The 20,322-nt window shown below is 32.1% G+C and overlaps 1 protein-coding gene across 2 annotated transcripts in view; it reads right to left on the bottom strand.

The window, feature by feature from the left end:
- Positions 1-2,345: 2,345 nt before the first annotated feature.
- LOC113394024 (3-phosphoinositide-dependent protein kinase 1) overlaps positions 2,346-20,322 on the bottom strand; it is a 64,113-nt gene continuing 46,136 nt past the window's right edge. The window contains exons 1-5 of one of the 2 annotated variants that reach the window (XM_026631204.2): positions 8,681-9,173; positions 6,132-6,390; positions 4,878-5,798; positions 4,114-4,391; positions 2,346-4,006 (exon numbers count right to left, since the gene is read on the bottom strand). In XM_026631204.2, the coding sequence (XP_026486989.1) occupies positions 3,902-4,006; positions 4,114-4,391; positions 4,878-5,798; positions 6,132-6,390; positions 8,681-8,830 (1,713 nt within the window). In that variant the 5' untranslated portion in view covers positions 8,831-9,173 and the 3' untranslated portion in view covers positions 2,346-3,901. Of the gene's footprint in view, positions 4,007-4,113; positions 4,392-4,877; positions 5,799-6,131; positions 6,391-8,680; positions 9,174-20,322 lie in introns of those variants that run through there. The other variant, XM_026631205.2, reaches the window with a different exon arrangement.

Below are 20,322 nucleotides of genomic sequence, written 5' to 3'. Positions count from 1 at the left end.
TATTTTATTAAGTCTGTCTTGAGAACCTTAAATACATGGGTCGAATAAAAATGTACCATAATCAACATTACTACATACGAATTATGCAAAAATATACAAGATTATTTGGTAAAATAATGTAAACGGCACCTTTATATAAAGCACATAAGCCTGAATATTGGTTTCTCATTTTTGGATATATGTTCACAACGATATTTTTGAGTATTGTATTGTATCAAATAATTATAGTAGTGTATCAAGGATTGTCCATCGAAATGTATATTAAAGTAAAAAATAATTGATTTATAATTAAATAAAACGATTTCGCTTTTGAAGACTGATAGACTGCCGTTCTCCAAGATAGTATAAAGCCGGTAAAGCAGTATAATATATATTAGAAATGTTTCCAATGTTGTTAGAATTGTAATAGAATTTGCTATGTCCTCGGCAAATAGTAAAATATTACAAAAAATAAAACAGTTCCTAGAGAAAGACCCTTTTAGTTTGACTACAAAGAATTTTATAAAATATAAATTCTTATATAAATACATCCCATCTGTAAAGAGATGACATAACCAAAAATAAAGTGAACAATTCTAAAGACCTATGTGCAACATTTAAATTTTAAAATTGACAGGTGGACGCCATCTTAAGCTGACGAAATATCTTTAAAAAAACACCTACAAGAAGTTCTCGATAAGCGATGGCTAGGCGGTCTTCTGAAGTGAGAACACGAAGGCTGTCCATTGTAACCAAATTTATATGGCGATATATTTATATTTATATTACGAAAACCAAATTAAGAGTTAGGACTTCCTCTGTTGGTCAAAATCCATTCCAAATTTCTAATTGGTTCTATATGAGATTTTCCATAGCTTTACTTAAGGTGAATGGTAGACCATGATCTTTACCTGGTTTTAGCATGGGAATAATTTGAGATTTCGAAAATAAGGGACACAACCTGAATAAAAAAAAAAGATACTAAATTTATGTATTCCTATTTAACTTAAAACGACATTTGTCTTGAGAAATGTAACGCCCTGGAGAACAATCAGACAGTCCGTTGAGAGCACATTCAAGTTCAGAAAGAGTAAAAGGTATTTTCTAGGAATTAGAAGAAGACATTGGCATGACAGACGGAATTTGAAATCAATATTTGAAAAGTAATTTCCCCTTAATGGTGAAAGTTAAAAAAACCAGTCGTTTTATTTAATTTTTAAAGGAGAACTAATACGTAGACGTACCATCTGATTGTAAGTTGTTCACCACAATTCTGCCTACGCAAGGCACTCGGCACAGTGCACATTATTTGCTTCAATGTTAATATATTATTTTGTCTCTTTATTAACCCATTAGAGTCGTAAAAAACCTCTTACGTAATAAATGAATGTCCCTTACAACCGCCATTTCAACTGTCTACGTATCTGCTTTGATGGCCGAACCATAATTTGCTCCGTACTCCTTTCGACTTTTGTTTTAATATAACCTGCACCTACCATAAGTAAAATTGTAATTATTTGTTATAATAGTTATTTATTATATTTCTAAAACTCGAATAGCTATTAATTCCTACGTAAGATATTTAGAACCCTTTATAATTTGTTTTAAATTTTCGTGTCTATGACTTAAAATTAATAGCAACACCGAGACACAAAAATATTGTCGAGTAAATGTGTTACTACTGTTATTTTGTTTTATTCAGAGAAAACATGCATGCATGTTATCTCTGAATAAATCGGTAAATTAAAATTAGTACTATCCATTCTATTACTATCCATAGATATAAAATAAATACTAGTATATATAATGCTTGAAATACTTCATTGTATTCTTAAAACTAATTATGATGTTTTAAACTAATTGAGCCCTCACTAGTCATTTCTCTGATCACATTTCCAGTAAGGTTCAATATTGATAAATTAGAATTACTTCGTAAACATCTTATATCTAGAAATCTCCTTTAGTGACATTCATTACTATTTGTTTTCTTAAACTACCTATTGTATGTGAATCATGAACACTCAGTCAGTCAGTATGTTTACTTTCTTCTTATGGGTCTACATTTGGAGTTCTTTAGATATTAGCTGTTGTCATATATATGTATAAAAGAAGTTACCACTTTTACCTTATAGAGGAAACCTAAATTGCGCTAAATAGTAATCAGGATTTTCTTTATCATGACTTTCTACATGGCTCCTAAATTATTATTTTTAAATATTTTAGTGCATACAAAGAATTATGAAAATATTTAGCAACTTAGTTCAATATGGTTATTGCTAGTGATGTTAGTCTGAAGAGCTTAATTTTTTTATTCTTTTGCTTGTGTAGTTAGCGATCTTATAACAAAATTAAAAAAAAAACAAATGTTCTTAAAAAATCAACTTCAATTTATTTTCAATTTCTTATTTAATTTATGGAATTTATGCAATACAAATGTTTTAAAATATAACTAGTATAGTTAGCAGGTTTTTAATTTAAATGCAGACAGTTTATTAGTAACAATGTCATGGAGTAGTACCATCAATGTTAAATGAATTCAATGCATTTTATTGAAACATCACATTTTTATCTCATACATTAATTTTACTAAAATGTTGTTCGGATTTCATCCCAATTACATTAAAATCTTCTGAAATAAATATTTTCAGGCAAGTTTAGGCATTTAAAACAATTAATCTATAACAAAATTACACTGCTTTACTAACTTAAAATAGATATCGACTAAAAGCCATGACATTGAAATTTTAGGTGTTTCCTTTTTATTCTTTATAATTAACACAAACAACAAAACAAACTGATATTAAGGAAATTATTAAGTGTCTCTAAAATTGAATGATAACAAACAATTAACCAATTAATCCAAAATCAAATTGTTATTAATCACCTTTGGTGAAATTATCCGTATACTTTGACTAAGTTAGGATTATAGTGCATTGTATGCATGAAATGCATACAAATTAGAAGCACTAAATTAAAGGACTCTGCAATTTGAGAGACAATTCCTGGACAAGTGCAGAAAAAAATGTTTAAATCATTATTATGTTCTGCAACAATTTGCCCAGCCCTAATTTAAGAAGCTAGTCTTCTTATAATAGTGTTCCCATACTTCAGTTACACTGCCATCGTAACAACATTTAATTAATAGTTCTGAACATAAATTTCATCACATTATATTGTTACTGGCAAGTGTTAAACATATGGAAACATAGTTATATTTTTCTACTGTTAAATATCTGTACAACAGTCACATTCCGTTGGCATACAATTAAAATAAAATAAATAATTATTAATTTAGCTATAAATTGCCTAGTTACCAACTGGAATGGGCTTCGTGAACACGCGGGTGGCGAATAACAAGTCCATTCTTACATGAGGCCATTATAAATTTAAGTTAAAAAGGCCCACAAATACGCGTTATATTACACCTAACAATTTCAATAATAAATTACGACAAATATTTACATATTACCGCCGATATCCACAATTAAATAAGTAACTTAAATTAGAACAATAATTTAAGATAGTCGGGACATACTAGTAGGAATCAGTCATTCAGCGTCAAAACACTGATTAATTGGGAACTGACGTCGTCTTCTCGTGTCCTCCTTCTCCAATGCGGGGAGCGTCGATGCGAGCGTGTCATCGTGCGCTTTTGAAACATATGTGGCGCCTGCCGCTCCTGTCGCGGACAAAGCCAATGCTGCCAATCTGCGCTGGCTTTTGCAAACTTAAAGGACCGTTTACCAATTTTACTCAGGACACGAATTTTTCATCGTCGTGTTAAGTTTCTCTGGATGATTTTCGTGCTCGAAATGAAGCCTAGTTTTATCCTAGAAGTGTGCACTCGCCGTGCAGCGAACGGGAGGAATGCGGGCGCGCAGCCCGACGTGGGCGCGACTCGGCTCGGCGACCGCGCAACCGTCTAAGTCGTGACCCGTCCGTATGTTCCGATGCGTACTTCATCGATTACTCTCCTCCATTCTAATGCAAACGACAGAGGGTCTTCTAAATAATATGTACGATTTGGCTGTAACAAAAAAACATATATCATGAGGCGATTCTCTTCTTACCACTGACATAAATAACATAAAAATATTAAAGTGTTGTAATGTTTATAATTAAATAAAAGCTTACCGTGTACACTAAAAATATTCTAAAGTTTTTGGCCTCGACGCGCAGCTCTGGAGACCAAGGTATCTCTCCTTTAAGAACCATGTTAACGGGGTCAACGTAAAATAATCGTGGGCCTGTTGTCAAGAGTAACATACGACGTCTAGCGAATAAGCCCTTCCTTTTTTCTACTAAACCTTGCTTCAGTATAAGTTCGCCATCAACAAATTGGTGCCATTTATTTTCTCTAGCTTGAACTTCAAGACGATGACGTTTTTCTTCTGGACTAATATTTAAGATTCCTGTAACAAAAACAATATATTACAATAATGAATAGGAGGATCAAAAATATAGCTAATACATAATAATTGATATAAGCCATGTTTCTTACAAGCACAATGCACATTGTGTTTCAATGCATATAAAAGAGTCATTAATAAAAGTCAGTTATGAAGTAATTTATATAATGTCATCAGCTGGTGAGAATACAGTGCTATTGCAACGCTCCGGGAAGTGACGTCATGTCTGTTGCGGAACCGTAAATCAAGAACAAAGTAAGTACGTACACATTCCAATGTGTGATGAATGAACACATTTCAAACTACCAAAGTCAAGTCACATATTTCATTTTACAGTTTTTTTTACTAAAATCAAAAAGAGTGTGAATGTTGTTTGACGTGACTTTTATACGCACTATTGAAAATTATTTTACACTAACAGTTTGAAATTAATTATTTGTAAAATAAATACTAATAGATCGGGTAACGATGATCACTTTAAATTCTTACCTCTAGATGTGGACAAGTCGAATTCCCACAAGCGTAAAATTTGTCTTCCGCCTAATCCAGGTTCTAAATGGTCAGGCACTGTATATTTCTCTTCAAAGGGCTCACCAGGTAAATATGGGCTTATTTTTGGTGGAGTTTGTTCCCAAATATTTTCCCAATCTATGCCTTCGAAAAATGGGTGTCGTCTGATACTTTCATAAGTATCACCTGTGTCGCTAGATCCAAGCCTCTTAGTATGATCTAAAACTAGCAATTTTTCAACTAAATCCTTAGCTTCCGCGGGAAAGCCTTCAGGAAACTCGTAATCCATTTTTTGAATTTTTTGAAATGTAAGAAAATCATTAGAAGCTCGGAAAGGAGGTAAACCGGATATCATTTGGTAAATAATGCATCCCAATGCCCATAGATCAGATGCACGTGTATCTACGCGATTTTGTAGGAGATCAGGGCTTACATATTGAGCTGTACCAACAAAACTTATTTTTCTCGATCTAACAGCTGAATCTTGGTCTTCTGGAACGGTTGGAGTAGGTGATTTAATTTTTTCTGGTTCTAATATTTTTACAGTTCCAAAATCGGCAATTTGTAAATGCATGTTTTCGTCTAATAAAATATTTTCTGGCTTTAGATCACGATGAATAATTCCTTTAGCATGCATTTTTTCTAAGGCCAATAATAATTCAGCAACGTAGAATTTAGCGACGTTTAGCTCAAAAGAGCCTACTTTATTAATATAATGTAAAAGTTCGCCATTCTTTGCATAAGATAGTACAAAGTATAATCTTTCTTCATCTTGAAACGTGCAGTAAAGCTTAACAAATCCGTGTGGAACATTAAATAGCATATTTAGGGCATCTTTTTCGCGTTTTATGTACTGTACTTTTTGATTACGCACGATGTGGCTTTTTTCACAAACTTTAACTGAAAATAAAAAAGTAAGAAAAAAATTAAAAATTGAACTTAAAATATGTTCTTTATTGATCCTATTGGTAACCAATATTTTGAGTTTAATGCATTAAAGTATAATGTAATTTTTATTTAGATTTTGATATTTTACACTAAGTAAAAAAACAACATTATCAATTTGAATATTTATATCCAAGTTAAATAATTAATTAATTATTAGATATTTGAACTGGCGTTCGCACTCAATATTTATGTACTGCTCCAGAACAAACGGAATACTGTTAAGGGTAAAACGAATAATCCGTATAATAAATCTAAAAATATATGTTGCCGCCATTAAATACTTACTTGCGTACTCCTTGCCAGTGTGAATATCTTTCGCCAAAAATACTGTACTATAACAACCATCGCCAATCAACTTTCCAAAAATATAATCTTTTGCTGTCCGTTTAGTGTGTCTATATGTTTCTTTGGACGAATGCGTTGAGGTTGGAGTCTGAACAGGAGCAGCTGCTGCTTGAGAAGCTTGCATCTTGATCGGTGACTCAGTTGTAGATTCTGATGTAGCAATTGGAGCCCTTACTTCGGTTGTAGTTTTGGCGGTAGGCTGCAACAAAATAAAAATATATTATTGATTTGCTGAGGTAATGTGCAATTTATTGTATTGTACATTCATTAGAGAGACATACAAATTACAAATACTTCATTGTCAATTTTAAGATACTAAGATCACTCAAAAAATATAAATGTGACAAGAAAAAGTTTATATAGCCACACTTATTACATTTGGGGCACATGCGTCACATAACCATAACATACCTGTTAAATATCTTTCGCAAATAATTTTGAGAACTTAAATTGCACCTACATTTCGAATTATATAAATCTATTAAAAGACATAAACAGGCAGTTATTCCGTTTGAGATTAAGAAAATTTCAAGTACAAAATTGTTGCAAATTGACGCACCAGCACATTAAGAGTTGAGTTTACAACTAAACGTCTGATGTATTCGAAACGCCGCCGCCACGTTCATTGGCCTCACCAACAGTTCGATGATCCAATTTCTAAAGTTTGCGGCCCAAGTTTTTTGTTCATCTGCTTACGGAGGCGCCAGACAAAACACTGTTTCAATTGAATTCGGCCAGAATAGATAAAAAGCTTTGTTTATAATTAAGGTATTTTGGTAAAGGTCAACCAGAATAACCTCCATATGTTATTAAACATCGTTATTGCGAAGTAGTAATGGCTTCATTACGTATATTATAATTATTTACATATAAATATAATACGCAACCGGATTTTAACAGTGGTTACTATATAGACTACAGTCATTCCTCTTCTGGATTAATTCCTTTATTATAAATTTGGCAGTGACGAACGACTGCACAGCAAATTGACAATTTATGTGCCGCATGAGTCACTGAAATAAGTTGGTCCATGTAGACCGCAAGTGTGTCTCGCATTCCGCGGCAACGTTCATACACCGCCGCAACGGTACTCCGAGCGCATTCCCACCGCAACGCATTCCGCGGCCCGCGCGCACCTACTCCATACTCGACCTCGATCCCCACTACTAAGACCCTCTACGTCGATGACCGCACCTACATCTACAAACACATTCATCAGCCAATTCTCTCTTTCACATGCCACACGCGGTGTAAAGATTTCAGCAACGTCCTTACCATTACTCAAAAAGACGTACATTTTTGGATGTTAAAAAATTGTGTTGTCTAAACTAACAATAACATAGAATAGCTGTTATTCTCATTAAGAAGAAGATAAAACATAGCAATAAAACGTCATACGTTACCGACATATTGCCCACGCTTTCAATGAATGACTATCCTTATGACAAGAAATGTTATCTTTCTCTATAGCCATAAACATTTCAATTCACATACATATAGCTATTAACATTCAACTTCAAATGTTTATAAACATTATTTTAGGTTTTGTGTGATCACTATTATATACAAACCACAATATTTTTTTATTGTTTTTATGATTACGATAACCTTTAAAAGTGTTTAAGTGTAGTATTTTTTTTTATAAAAACCTAGTTAAAACATTATATCTACTTTTGTCAGTAAACATAACAAATAGGTAAAGCACAAAATATATACAAATGCATTTTGTGGTAGAAACACCCCGTTTCATTCGGACCTTTAAAATTATATTATGTAAAACTATGTTTATAAACATGGTGTAGCACCATCGGCACCACATGTTTTTTATTTTCTTAGAAGGTCGTACTACTTGAGAGCAAATATCCTTTCAATAAGATATCAAAACGACGACACATATAAATAATAAATAGTAACGTATCTTCACTATGAATAAACCTACTACAGAACCAGCAATGCCACAGTTTAGAGAATTTGTATACCGAGAAAAGAATACAATTTATAATGTAGAATCTTGCAAACAAGGTGATGAATACGGATCGTGAAGTGTTTGTAGTAGTAAACAAGATGATCACGCAGACTACGCGTGAACAAACAAGTGCCGTGTCAGTGCCGCGCCCGCCATCAATGTTTGCATCATACCGATCATACGCGGCGCGCTTGTCGCAACTAACAGTGCTCTCTGTATGCTTGCACATAAAAATACACCGAGCGAAAGTATAAACAGACGGACGACACAGCGAAAATTTTTACCGTTTATTTAAATTTTGCCACGTCGAAGTATCAAAATATTTTGAAGTGCATAATTATTACATATACCTCTTGGGAATATTTACTTATAATGCAATACTCAAATATTTTAGGATTCCTTTTTTTACAGGTGTGTGGTGTTTCCTTTTTTTACAAAATAGCATTCTTTAACCATAACATTACTTATCTACAACATACATTTTAATATTTTTCTATACAATTATTGGAGCCGTTGACCTTACCTTTGATTTTGGTGATGGCTGTTTCCCGCGCTTCGTGGAGCTTACGCCGAGAAGTTTAAGAATTCTGTTTGCTGCCTCGAGAAGTGTCGCACTACCCCTCGATCCCCTTTTTACTCTTATGGTCAATCCGCTCATTTCTATACTTCGCATACGTTACCACACCACTTTTGTACTAATGTTCAAAACTATCCAAAACACGATCACAGTTCATGAAGCTTATTGTTTATTGTTTCAAAAACTTTACACACCATTAACTAATGTGGAATATTAAAAACAAAAAATACTAAGGAATGTATTAAATTTAAATAACTATAAATTTTAGATTATTATTTAATTCACTATACTGGGTTAGCGCGCGTGAAAACGACCTAACGATTCGACAGCGCGTTGCAGACTAAAGTAGTAACAAATACAGCGCTTGATGCAGGCGAGACATTGACTACGTCCTCCGCTCAGTAGACGGAATAATCGCACAGCCGCGGTACGTACGGCGCGCTGTTTGTTACCGTAATGTGGAGCTCCCCTTCCCTCCTCTTCTCTTCCGCCACCGTCGCCGCCACCCCACTTCTTAGGGCCTGCGCTGCGCTTCATTTTGTAAAATACTAAAAACGCTGTGTGATATGATTAAATGCATGGTTCCTCATGTGCTTTCTTTAATAAGCATATATATATCAATAATAGAAAATACAAAAAAATACTTATTTATACCTACAAAAATAAAATTTAAAAAATAAAGGAAATTAAGCAGTACTAAAATATATTTTCGATTACAATGTTAAAAACCTAACTGAAATATAAGAATCAACATCAACTAACACTTTCTGTATTAACATTCTAAGTTATAATTTGTATATTTTGGGGATTTGAGGGCGAACATTCGATGGCTTTGACGCAACATGGTGTGGTACGACAGGGGGTGAGACAAGGGGTAAAGGGCGGAGGGTCGAATTTGAACGCGGGAAATGGGAACAAAATCAATAATGTTAAGATGTGCAGCAAGAGCGGAAAAGCAACGCGATTGAATGCAAAACCATGATATCTTATACAACTTTAATAAGTTTCTATGTATGTCATTAAAATACTTTAATCAAAAGATAATGCTTACAAAATTAAATTATTTTTCTCTTCTGTATCAATCTCTCCTTATGTTTAATTTTATTCATTACATTATTATTTCATTGTTTTCAGTTACATATAAGAAAAATAAAAATGACATCTTATCCTATAAAATTATAAAAAAAAAACCTGTCCAGCTGGTGCTGGCACGTGCTGGTCGATGAGCGCATATTGGTCACATCTGCAAATGCAAGGCCCTCCTTCATATTAAATTATTATGAATCAACACGGAGGGCATAACATAACTCGCCATTTCACTAATTCATTTTTTAATTTCTTTTATGTATACTTTGTCCGCATATATATTCAAATAGCAAAGGTGTTCATTTTTCTTTATGTACGTCTGTCGTTCAACTATATATGTATATAAAGAGAATATATTGAATATGTAGATATGTGTAATAAAGTATTATTATATTTTTTTATGAGTTTACAGTCAAGTTTTCAGTTTTTTTTAGTGTGTAAAGTTGTTTATAAGAATAGCACAATAAACAATGTTGAACTTGGTACCACGTGTAACGAAACATTTTACGTGTTATAAATATACAAATACATAAATCATATGTATATTTTACACGGAAAATTGTATACATGATTTAAACGGATAACGACATCATTAGTAAAAGGTAATAATAATAATCTCAAATATAATTTTTCATAAATCTATTCATCTCAATACATCAATGCGTCATGTTGAATTAAGATGACTGTTAAACTAAGTCTATTAAAATCATAGAAAAATTTCAGTAATTTTACATCTGTCCTTCTAGGTTGATAGATATTGTTGGAGGAATATAAAAAAAAGCCAGGTGTGCCGACGATTTTTTTCGGAGAGACCTCACCAACCCCTGAGCCCCGAAGGCTTCGTTTTAAAATAAAACGTGAATCGTGCAATGAACTCGCCATCTGGTGCCATCTTTATACGATTAAATAATCAAAATACACACGGTGCAAGCTGCATGTTTTTTTAGCAAATAATATATCAAGCGGATGTTCGGTGCATTTCATTATCATTGATATCAACGATATAGTATTTGTTATTACGATTTAAAATGTGGGCGTTCTTGGGTAGGTCAGTTCTATTTGTTAAAACTGTTGGGCGTTCGAAAAATTATTAATTGTAAAAATTAAAAATTTAGGTCTAACAGTAGACTTCTGATTGTATGTAAATTGCATAAATTATTTCCAATATTATGATCTATCTAATATTTGAACTTAGACATTCGTCACACATTTTAGTTAGATGCTATTTGGGATGAATCAAATTCGAAAACCATATAAAAAAATGGTCTAAATTATACCAAAATATAATCATACATAGAAGCGGTTTATTGAAATTTAAAGCAACAAATTCTTAAAAGTATATTAAAATGTTCTTGTTTCTTGTGTTTTCAGGCTACAAAAGGTTTTTTTACGTACCTTACGAACAAAACTATTTTTGAATAAAATATTGTTGATAGAAATACAGGTGAATCAGTTTTGATTCCATATCAATTCTGTGTATACCAGAATTGATAAGACTAGTATATCTTCTATGACTGATTATCGTCGGTATCGGAAACTGGCGCCAACAGAGACGAAACATGACGCGCGAAGTGCGAAATTTACAATTTCTAAAATTCGATTCGACCCTTATAACATTTTACTACTGTTATACAAATCCAGTGTCCACGTTACACACAAAAGTTGTTTACTTAACTAATCTCAGTTTATCAAAACATTTTGTGGTATACGTATTGTACTGTACTATATTTTTTTCACCATGCAATAACGTACTAAGTATTCAATACAAAAATTAAATACACTACTAATTAATTCATGTGAATGAGATATAATCAATTATTTGTTTTTGATGACGCATATGTTCATAAGATATTATATCGCTGATTAAAAAAAATATCAGCAATTTATCTGAATGCATGGGCACAGATGTTCAACCTTTCCGATGCAGAACTAAGCAGGTGCGTTTTTACAGGTGCTATGTGGTTACAGTGAATATATTTATGAATACCTACATACAAATCACTCGCATCGTAAACATTTTACGATAGTGGTATGAATGATGATAGGTAATTAAAATATGTATAAAACACAAACTACTTACGACCACTTAGCGACAGAAATCATTGCACTTGCAATAATGTATTACTTTACAAACACGTTTACACGTACCGTAGTATAATATAACAAATTAGACACGTGTAAAAGTGTAGGTAAACTGAAGCACGAACTTACTTTGTTTTCATTTTATTAAACCATATATAATTTTAGACGGTTGTTACAATGTTTAGAACATAATCATCGTTAGGTACCATTTAAATGAAAAAAAAAAACGATCATTTGATTGTAAGATTTAATTAAAAATCGTGTTGTGAACTTTATTTTGGTTTATTTTTTAAATGTAAGCAGCAAAAATTCGTATATATTTTTATTACTATCTCGATCGATTTACGCGCCATCTATCGGAAGTTGAAAAGCACTTTGGCCAACCAAATGAACTCAGATAAAATATGCTTGATGCATAGAATGCGTACAAAACTAGCACTAATGTATAATAGGAACTATAAATTTTGTAGTTTTATAAACGAAATTATAATAATATAAATATCAGATAATATAATCAATAATCCGGTTAAAAAGCTTAGATGCCATAACAGATACCAATTTAGTCATAATATACCTACTATGGCAGCATTGTATTGACAACATTGAGGCGCCTACCAAGGTTATCGACGCGAATGTCTTGAACACCGGCCTTGAGTCGGTCCTTTGACCCTATTTAATGTAGTTAGTAAGTATATACGTTCGTTCTTCGTAAAACACCTGCCTGGGTGCCCCCGAAGCGACGCGTCGCACATGGCGTAAATTCAAATATCGATATAACGGTCGAAGTGCATCACCGGATGTTTACCACTTAAGAATATATTGAACCTTAAAATAGAGCACGGTAACAAAACATATTGCACGCACATTCATAGATAATAAAAATATTTTATAATTCCATTATATAATACATCGTTAAGTATATAAATGTAACAATATGTAAATAAAAAAAATACTTTATAATAAATATTGAACATTAAGTCAACGTTAATTAAAATATTGACAATGAAATTTTAAATAACCACATACGTACGTGTATAAAACAAATGAATTAGAACGAGTTCAATATTAATTAAAAAACTATTATCAAGTTCCACTAAATGTTATAAAATTCAATATATAACTATATTTAACTTACTTTAAATGCTAATTGACTTGAGATAATTAAAATACTGTTTTGTACATATGTATCGCTCTCGTGAAACCCATCAGAGCGGTACGGTCGTTGTCCTCAAGGTAGAAGAAAAACTTAAAACAACGCCATATATATAAAGTACTACTTACCAGCTCTTTATGCAGAATGTTATTTATTTATACGCACGATCAGATACAATCCGTTGCATAATATAATACGAAAATGTACACCTGTCCACTTAAAATTTGTTTTATTCAAAAAATATTTACCTATAATATAATATTACCTAAATTTATATGTATATTTTAGTGAAATTTACATTTTTTTTAATAAGTACCTAGTTAAACTTATTGTAATGTTTTTCAAAAAGACAATATCTTATTTATCGTTATTATATATAGTCCAATAGTTTAATATCGTTACGCCAATCTCGCGTATTGTATGTCGTTGTTTTATTTTATTTATTGTTGTCGCTTCCAAGTTGGCTCACTGATAACATATTTTCTGTTATTGCGTTAATTTACATAACGTTCATTGGCAAATACTAAATAATCATTTTTACGTTTTCACGTTTTAACTAAATATAAAATCCGTTTTATATAAGTTGGCAAGAGTAATTATAATAATTGATAAAATCTAAATAAAATATTAAAATTAGTCGTATATTATATTCAATGATAATGAAAATGTATGTTATATTATTAACAAATAAATAAATTTCTAAAATAATATATCAAATGTAAACTAAAATAAATAAAAGGGATCGTTTACCATTCTGTGTTTAGTAACACAATGAAAGGTAATTAAAACTTCCTCACTACTTTTAAGGCGTCCTTCTACTTTATATCGGTATAATATGTATGTAACATTTTTTATTAAACACTATCACACTTTATGAATTGTATCTTGGTCTAGTATCTGGCTATATATTATTAACCCATTGTCAGTGTTTTTTCTGTTAATAATCATCAGTAATGGTCTGGATTGTGGAAGCTGGAAAAATATCATAGAACCTTTGGTCCTGCGCCTGATCTCTCAACGGTCGTTTCAGAGTTGCCGTCCAATTGGTTTATGAGAGAGTGGGAGTGCACCTGTTTGATCGACACTTAAACATTGTTTTTTTATAGAATAAAGGTATGCGGAAGGAGGAGAGACTCCTAATGGTAATTGTCACAATCGCCCATAACAAGCGATAACTAGCGCTGTAAGAAACATTCCTAACATCGCCATTGCGCCACTAACCTTGGACGCTAAGATGTTATGTCCCTTGCGCCTATAGTTACTTTACTACTGTGGCTCACTTAACCCTCAAACCAGAATATAACAATTCTAAATATTGCTATTTGGCGATAGAATATCTGATGATTGGGTGGTACCTACTCAGTGTGGCTCGCACAAAGCCCTACTACGTAATATGTCCTGAACAATTGGCTTGAGAATGCCGCCCTGGTCGAAAGCAGTCAATAGTATATCATCATAGGTTAGCATAAACCACAACTATATATATTTTTTTTTTAATAAAATAATCAATCTATTTTCTTAAATATTATCTGAAGCAAAGTATTATCTTCAAAATTTAGGTTTTTAAATATTTGTTGTCTATATAACAATAACCTATATAGGGTTCTTCAAAATTGATACAATTCTAAGTTATTTCATTTGAAATATTATAAGATGTTATCGGAATATTCTATTTGGTAACCGTATAAATAGATAAAAAATGTCCTCTGACGACCTGGTGTAAACTGGTTGGTCCTCTCGCCAATCTGTCGGTAAACGTTGATATGTAACTGGTTACAGATCGGATATTTACTCATGACATTTCTACATATTAATTAATAAAATCATAGTTTGCTATTTTAAAAATATACTGACCTAATATTCTAAGCAGGTCATCATTTTGTTTGTAATTAAGCATTGTTTTATAATTTATCAGCAAAATTTGCTTCTACGTTCTTAGAAGACAATCTAACAAAGTCTTAAATTTTTCCTTCTGAAACATCATCTTATCTGCAATTCAAAATGGAACTAACAAAACAAATAATAAATTCAAACTAACACGCGGACGCGGTAATAAATCTTCCATTCAACAACAGACTAATGTAGCGTAGGAAAAAGTAAGTTATATTTAGATATGTAAATATTCCATATTAACATAAATCTATTAATGGAAACATGGTTAAAAATACGAGGTGGGATTTAAAAGAGAGCGGCCGTTGGTGACGACGACCATGTTATAGCCGCCGTACGCACAATATGCCTGGTATTCCACCCAGTGGAATGCCTTCTACTTACTTACTTACATACTTTTATTCACTTCCCGCGCGTCTAGACATCGATATTAGAGATTCGTTGCTAAAATAAATCTTAGTCCACTCACATAAGATTTCAATTACAAACAAAACTAAACGCTTTAACCCGTATAAAAACGGCCTCGCTGTCCTCGGAAAGTGCATTGATCTCATGGCGCGTCCTTCTATGGTACAAAAATCGCTGCACGTGATATGCGCATCCCTTTCTTATGACAAGCCATTATACGCGTGCGAGAAGGATATGAAAACGTAGTAAGCAGGATGCGCGTAGCGAACTGCGGGCAATACACCCAGGCGGGCGCAATGAACGGCGGCCATTAACGTGGAAGTACCATACCACGTTTTGGCGCCAACCGTATAGGGAATAGGGAAGAGTTCCGTAAGTACATGTCCTATACGTTTTATCTTTAGATATCTAAATTAGAATACAAAAATAGAGGACTGAGATTTATGAAGACGGTTGTTATAAAGACAGAGAAAACTATAGTCTAATTTGTTATTGATAGCTATTTTAGCGTAGTAGACTATTTCGCTGTTGATTGAAATAGTCACGTGCTGCATTATACTTAGCTTCTATTTTCTAGGCTAATGCCAAAATTATATATTACCTAGGTATTCATTTATTTTAATGTAGCATTAAAAATAGTCACCAACAAGATTTTATGTCAACTGAGTAACAAAAATATAATAACATAAAATAGTAAACAATCGCGATGAAAACCAAGGAACACGTGCTACATTCATATAATAAAAATATACACATAAGATCGAGTTACTTTTAAAATTAAAAAAAAACGTTGTACACATAATTCTATGCATTTAATTATATGTAACTCATATAATAACACTACGTCGATGTATAAAGCACCTTTTGTAAAGTTGGCGCTAAAATCTGTGAAACATCAAAATGGCGGCTACCACGTGCTTCTCACGTTGCTTAAAACTTTTAGTATTCTCAATTCCTGACATATTAGCATTTAATTACTTAAGTAATAAACCTTGTTATCGAATTGAAAAATGTTGATTTTATTTAATGAAAATTATGTAATCATTTATATTTAAATGATTTCATATATAGTGTAAGAATAACTTTACCAGTTCTTATTATTGAACTTTTTTTTTACATTAGATCAGTACATACTATTTTCAAAGATCAGAACAACCAATAAAAATGTAGAAGAACTCAAAAGGCGCAGTCGGCAAAGCTTCTAATCCCCACTTTGATGTGTGAGTGCAAATTCTCCGAAGGACGAGATCCCTTCGCCAATACGTTCAACTCAGTTCGATGAAGTCGACCGAGACGCCATTGACCGTTTCATTTTTAAAATAACGTACTTAATTATTAATAATACTTATGTAGGACGTTTAAAATAATGGTATTATTATTAGAAGATTATAATCAGTTTTTAAATATGGCCAGTATATTAAAATATACATATATGTTTTCATTTTACACCGCATGTTCGGGGCCTTATTATTAGTTTTACCTTTTATTTCAGACGGCAGCGACTAGTATATTATTATCAAATCTAGTTTATCATTGTATATTTTTTTTATATTTTCAAAATTATGTGATTCGACTAAAAATGAAAATGATGTAACAAGAAAACATTAAATCTGAAGTTACATGGCGTGAATCAAACGACGGGAATGCGCGCTTGCCGGCGCGCGCCGACGCGGTCGTTCGCCGTTGCACGCTTGCATCCTCCGTGAGGACTACATTCCACACATTCATAGAGTCCGCAAAATATCCTTTCTAAGAGCAAGCAATAAGCTTATTAGCAAATAATTTCTAGTTTCACTATAAGAAAAACTCAAACGTTGCTATTGGTTCGTACATCAATTAATTATTACGATTGATTAAACTTAGGACTGTAAAAAAATACGTTGAAAAGATTTTTTTTTTTTAAATTACTATATGAGATGTGAAGAAATGATAAAAATTATATACATGTTAGTAATCGTAGAAAAAATTTAGTTGTGCGCGTTGTATAACACTTTTAAATGTATGCAAGTATGGTATCACTACATTGTAATTTTTTTTCTTAACATGTTATCTAAGACTGCATGCTTGCACATGGATGACATGCTTTTACAGAAAAAAAAGATATATGTAGTACGTGCCGAATAAGAAACGATCTTCCATCACGCGCAAGTCCATAGCTTGCCATGTTGTCATTGAAAATTAAGCAAGATTTTTCAATATATTGTGTAATACATATAAAACGGAAAACCTTCGTTCGCGATTCAAATACATACGTCGAAATATTATATTTATAATTGAAAGAAAAAATATTTTTACGAAATATTAAATAAATTATACAGTGTTTGTTACATTATTTACTATTTATTAAATAAAATATATGTTACACCACTTATGTCATGATTTCAGTGTTATCATTGTTAATTACAAAAGGTATATGAGTCCTGTTATATTTTCTTTAAGATAATTGAGTATTATTAATAATTGAAATAGTCATTGTTTACTAATAGTCATAATATTTATCATTTGTTTTAATAAATAAGAATAATGTTGTTTCTTGTTTTAGATATAAATGTGCTTTTAAAAAAATACTTTTTATAATTAGGATGAGTTATCCTCTCTCCTTTTTAAAAAAAATGAGAGATTATAGACGAGAGACAATCGAATCGAATTTATTGCGAATACTTAACGATAAAACCAATAGACATACGAATTTATGTATATGTTTCATGTTGAGAGATTGTAAATATATTATAGTTCTAGCGAACATTCCGAGACATCTTCGTTTCACAGTAACTTTCGAATTTAATATAAGTATGTTGTCCGCACTTGTCCAATGTGTCCTTCAAGCATTTTTCGGTGAGGTTCCGGAGGTGTCTGGAAGATATCACTACTTCAGTGAGAAGATTTTTCTTTTATTAAATAGTGCTAGTTTTTAAATCTTACAAGATAAATAACATAAAATGGTGCCATCGGCACGGAATATAGTTTTTACCGAGGAGAACCGGCAAGAAACTCAAAAGCAGAGCAAACAACGGAATTTTTACACTTCATTCATGTAATTAAGCAAATTTTTGTACCAGATGTAAATAAAAGGACAAGACGCAGGTAGTAACGAAACGAATAGAAGTAGCACAAAAGTACCGACCATTGCAGGTATTTTAAAGCCGTGTTACATTTCAAAGGATATTTAAAACAAAAAGTTAAACACTCATTATCAAAATAAGCTAGCATTCATTTTAATATAAGTTTTTATGTTGAAGTATGTAAAATAAATGAAATAAATATGTGACGGGGAGAAACTTGCTGACTGACAAAAATATTTTACTGATAAAAAATATCATATATGGAGATATTTATTTACAACTAAACTAAATAAGAAAATGTATTGTTACATATTTTTTTATTTACCTTCTATTCACATTCACCTTGTTTTTAGAAAGTATTATTCACACCTCACGAAGAAAACAAACTCACGATGTATACAGCAAAGCACAGCGGATTATCATCGTATGTTTATTTCAGTTTTTTCCGCATACATAACGAACTGTTCTCTTTTCCTTAACTTTGTTTCTATACGTTTTTCTACATTCAACATTAATGAAGATATAAAATAACTTATTGCTAAACAATTTATTTATATGTATAATGATTATATAAAACGTACACATATTATGTGTAATATAATTTTTATTGAAATCTATATAACATCTTCATATTACGTAAACATTGTGCAATATATAATATATTGCAATATACTGATATAAATAATTATAAAAGATTACGATACGATATAAAGTTTAAAGTAAACGGGACATCTTGGGTAAAAATACGTGCGACGACAAGTATTCCTACCACCTTTATTTTGCAGTACCAAAAGGATACTCTAAGGGCGAGTGTTCATTGCCAAATTATATATCTTTAAAATTTGCGTCTACCGTTTGAGGTAGGAATTAATCTCGCACTTGACCGGTTTTATTTCTATTCTATAAACGGCGACTGCCAAGGACACAGGACGCTGGGCAAGCTGCGTCATTGCGCTCAGCCGCTAAGGTTGTAGACCCAGTCATTCACACGACTTTAGCACGCTCTACGTACCTCTATCCAAATTTATGAAATATTATTCATTTTAATGTTAATGCCCATTATAATGTAATCATAAAATACAATCTTTATTTTATTTGAAACGAACCCGATGTCGGCTTATTTACATCGTGATAAAATTGTTTGTTTTTTTTTTATATAACTCATGTACTATGCCGGTGTTTAAGCGAATTTAAAAACAGAAACATAATAAATCAAGGATGCAGTTAATAAATGCGCTATAAATTATGTATGCTTACAAGAAAAACTGACAAAAAGCTATTACGCGTGTAATACGAATATAAACAAAGATAAAAAAACACGCAAGAATTGAGTAGATAAATAGTAGGTAGAATCGTGTTCTATACAATAGGATTTTATTATAGAAAGTGTTTTCAATTGATTATATGTCAGTTAAAAAATAAATCTTTAAATGATTTAGAATTACAATCAGATTTTTTTTATAATGTATGTATTTGCGATTGGGTAAATGGGCCACCTGAATGAAAGTGGCCACATCACCAATAAACATTGTCGCTATAAGAAATATTAAAATTTCCTTACGACATCAATGCGCCATCAATTGTTATGGCCCCTGTGCCTGTAGTTACTTGCTCACTCACCCTTCAAACCGGCACAAAACAATACTGTGTATAAAGCAGTTTCGATAAAATATATATTGAGTAGGTGGTACCAACCCAGACGAGCTTAAACAGAATCCTACGACCAAATATGCCAGATAATACAAACTACATAATTGCTAACCATATGAAGTATCAATGTGCGGGTGGTCTGCCTCTATGTTGGTGTGGACTTTGCTTCTCAATCGTCGCATTGTCCATACTCAGACAGGCCAGTGCGTGGTTCGAATGCGTGCCAACTTTAGTTTATTTCCAGGGAAGTTGTTTAA

Source organism: Vanessa tameamea, chromosome 16 (genome assembly GCF_037043105.1).
Source record: "Vanessa tameamea isolate UH-Manoa-2023 chromosome 16, ilVanTame1 primary haplotype, whole genome shotgun sequence".
In the NCBI taxonomy this organism is placed as follows: Eukaryota; Metazoa; Arthropoda; class Insecta; order Lepidoptera; family Nymphalidae; genus Vanessa; species Vanessa tameamea.
Note: the sequence above shows the minus strand (reverse complement) of the source record. Positions and strands in the feature narration are given on the sequence as shown.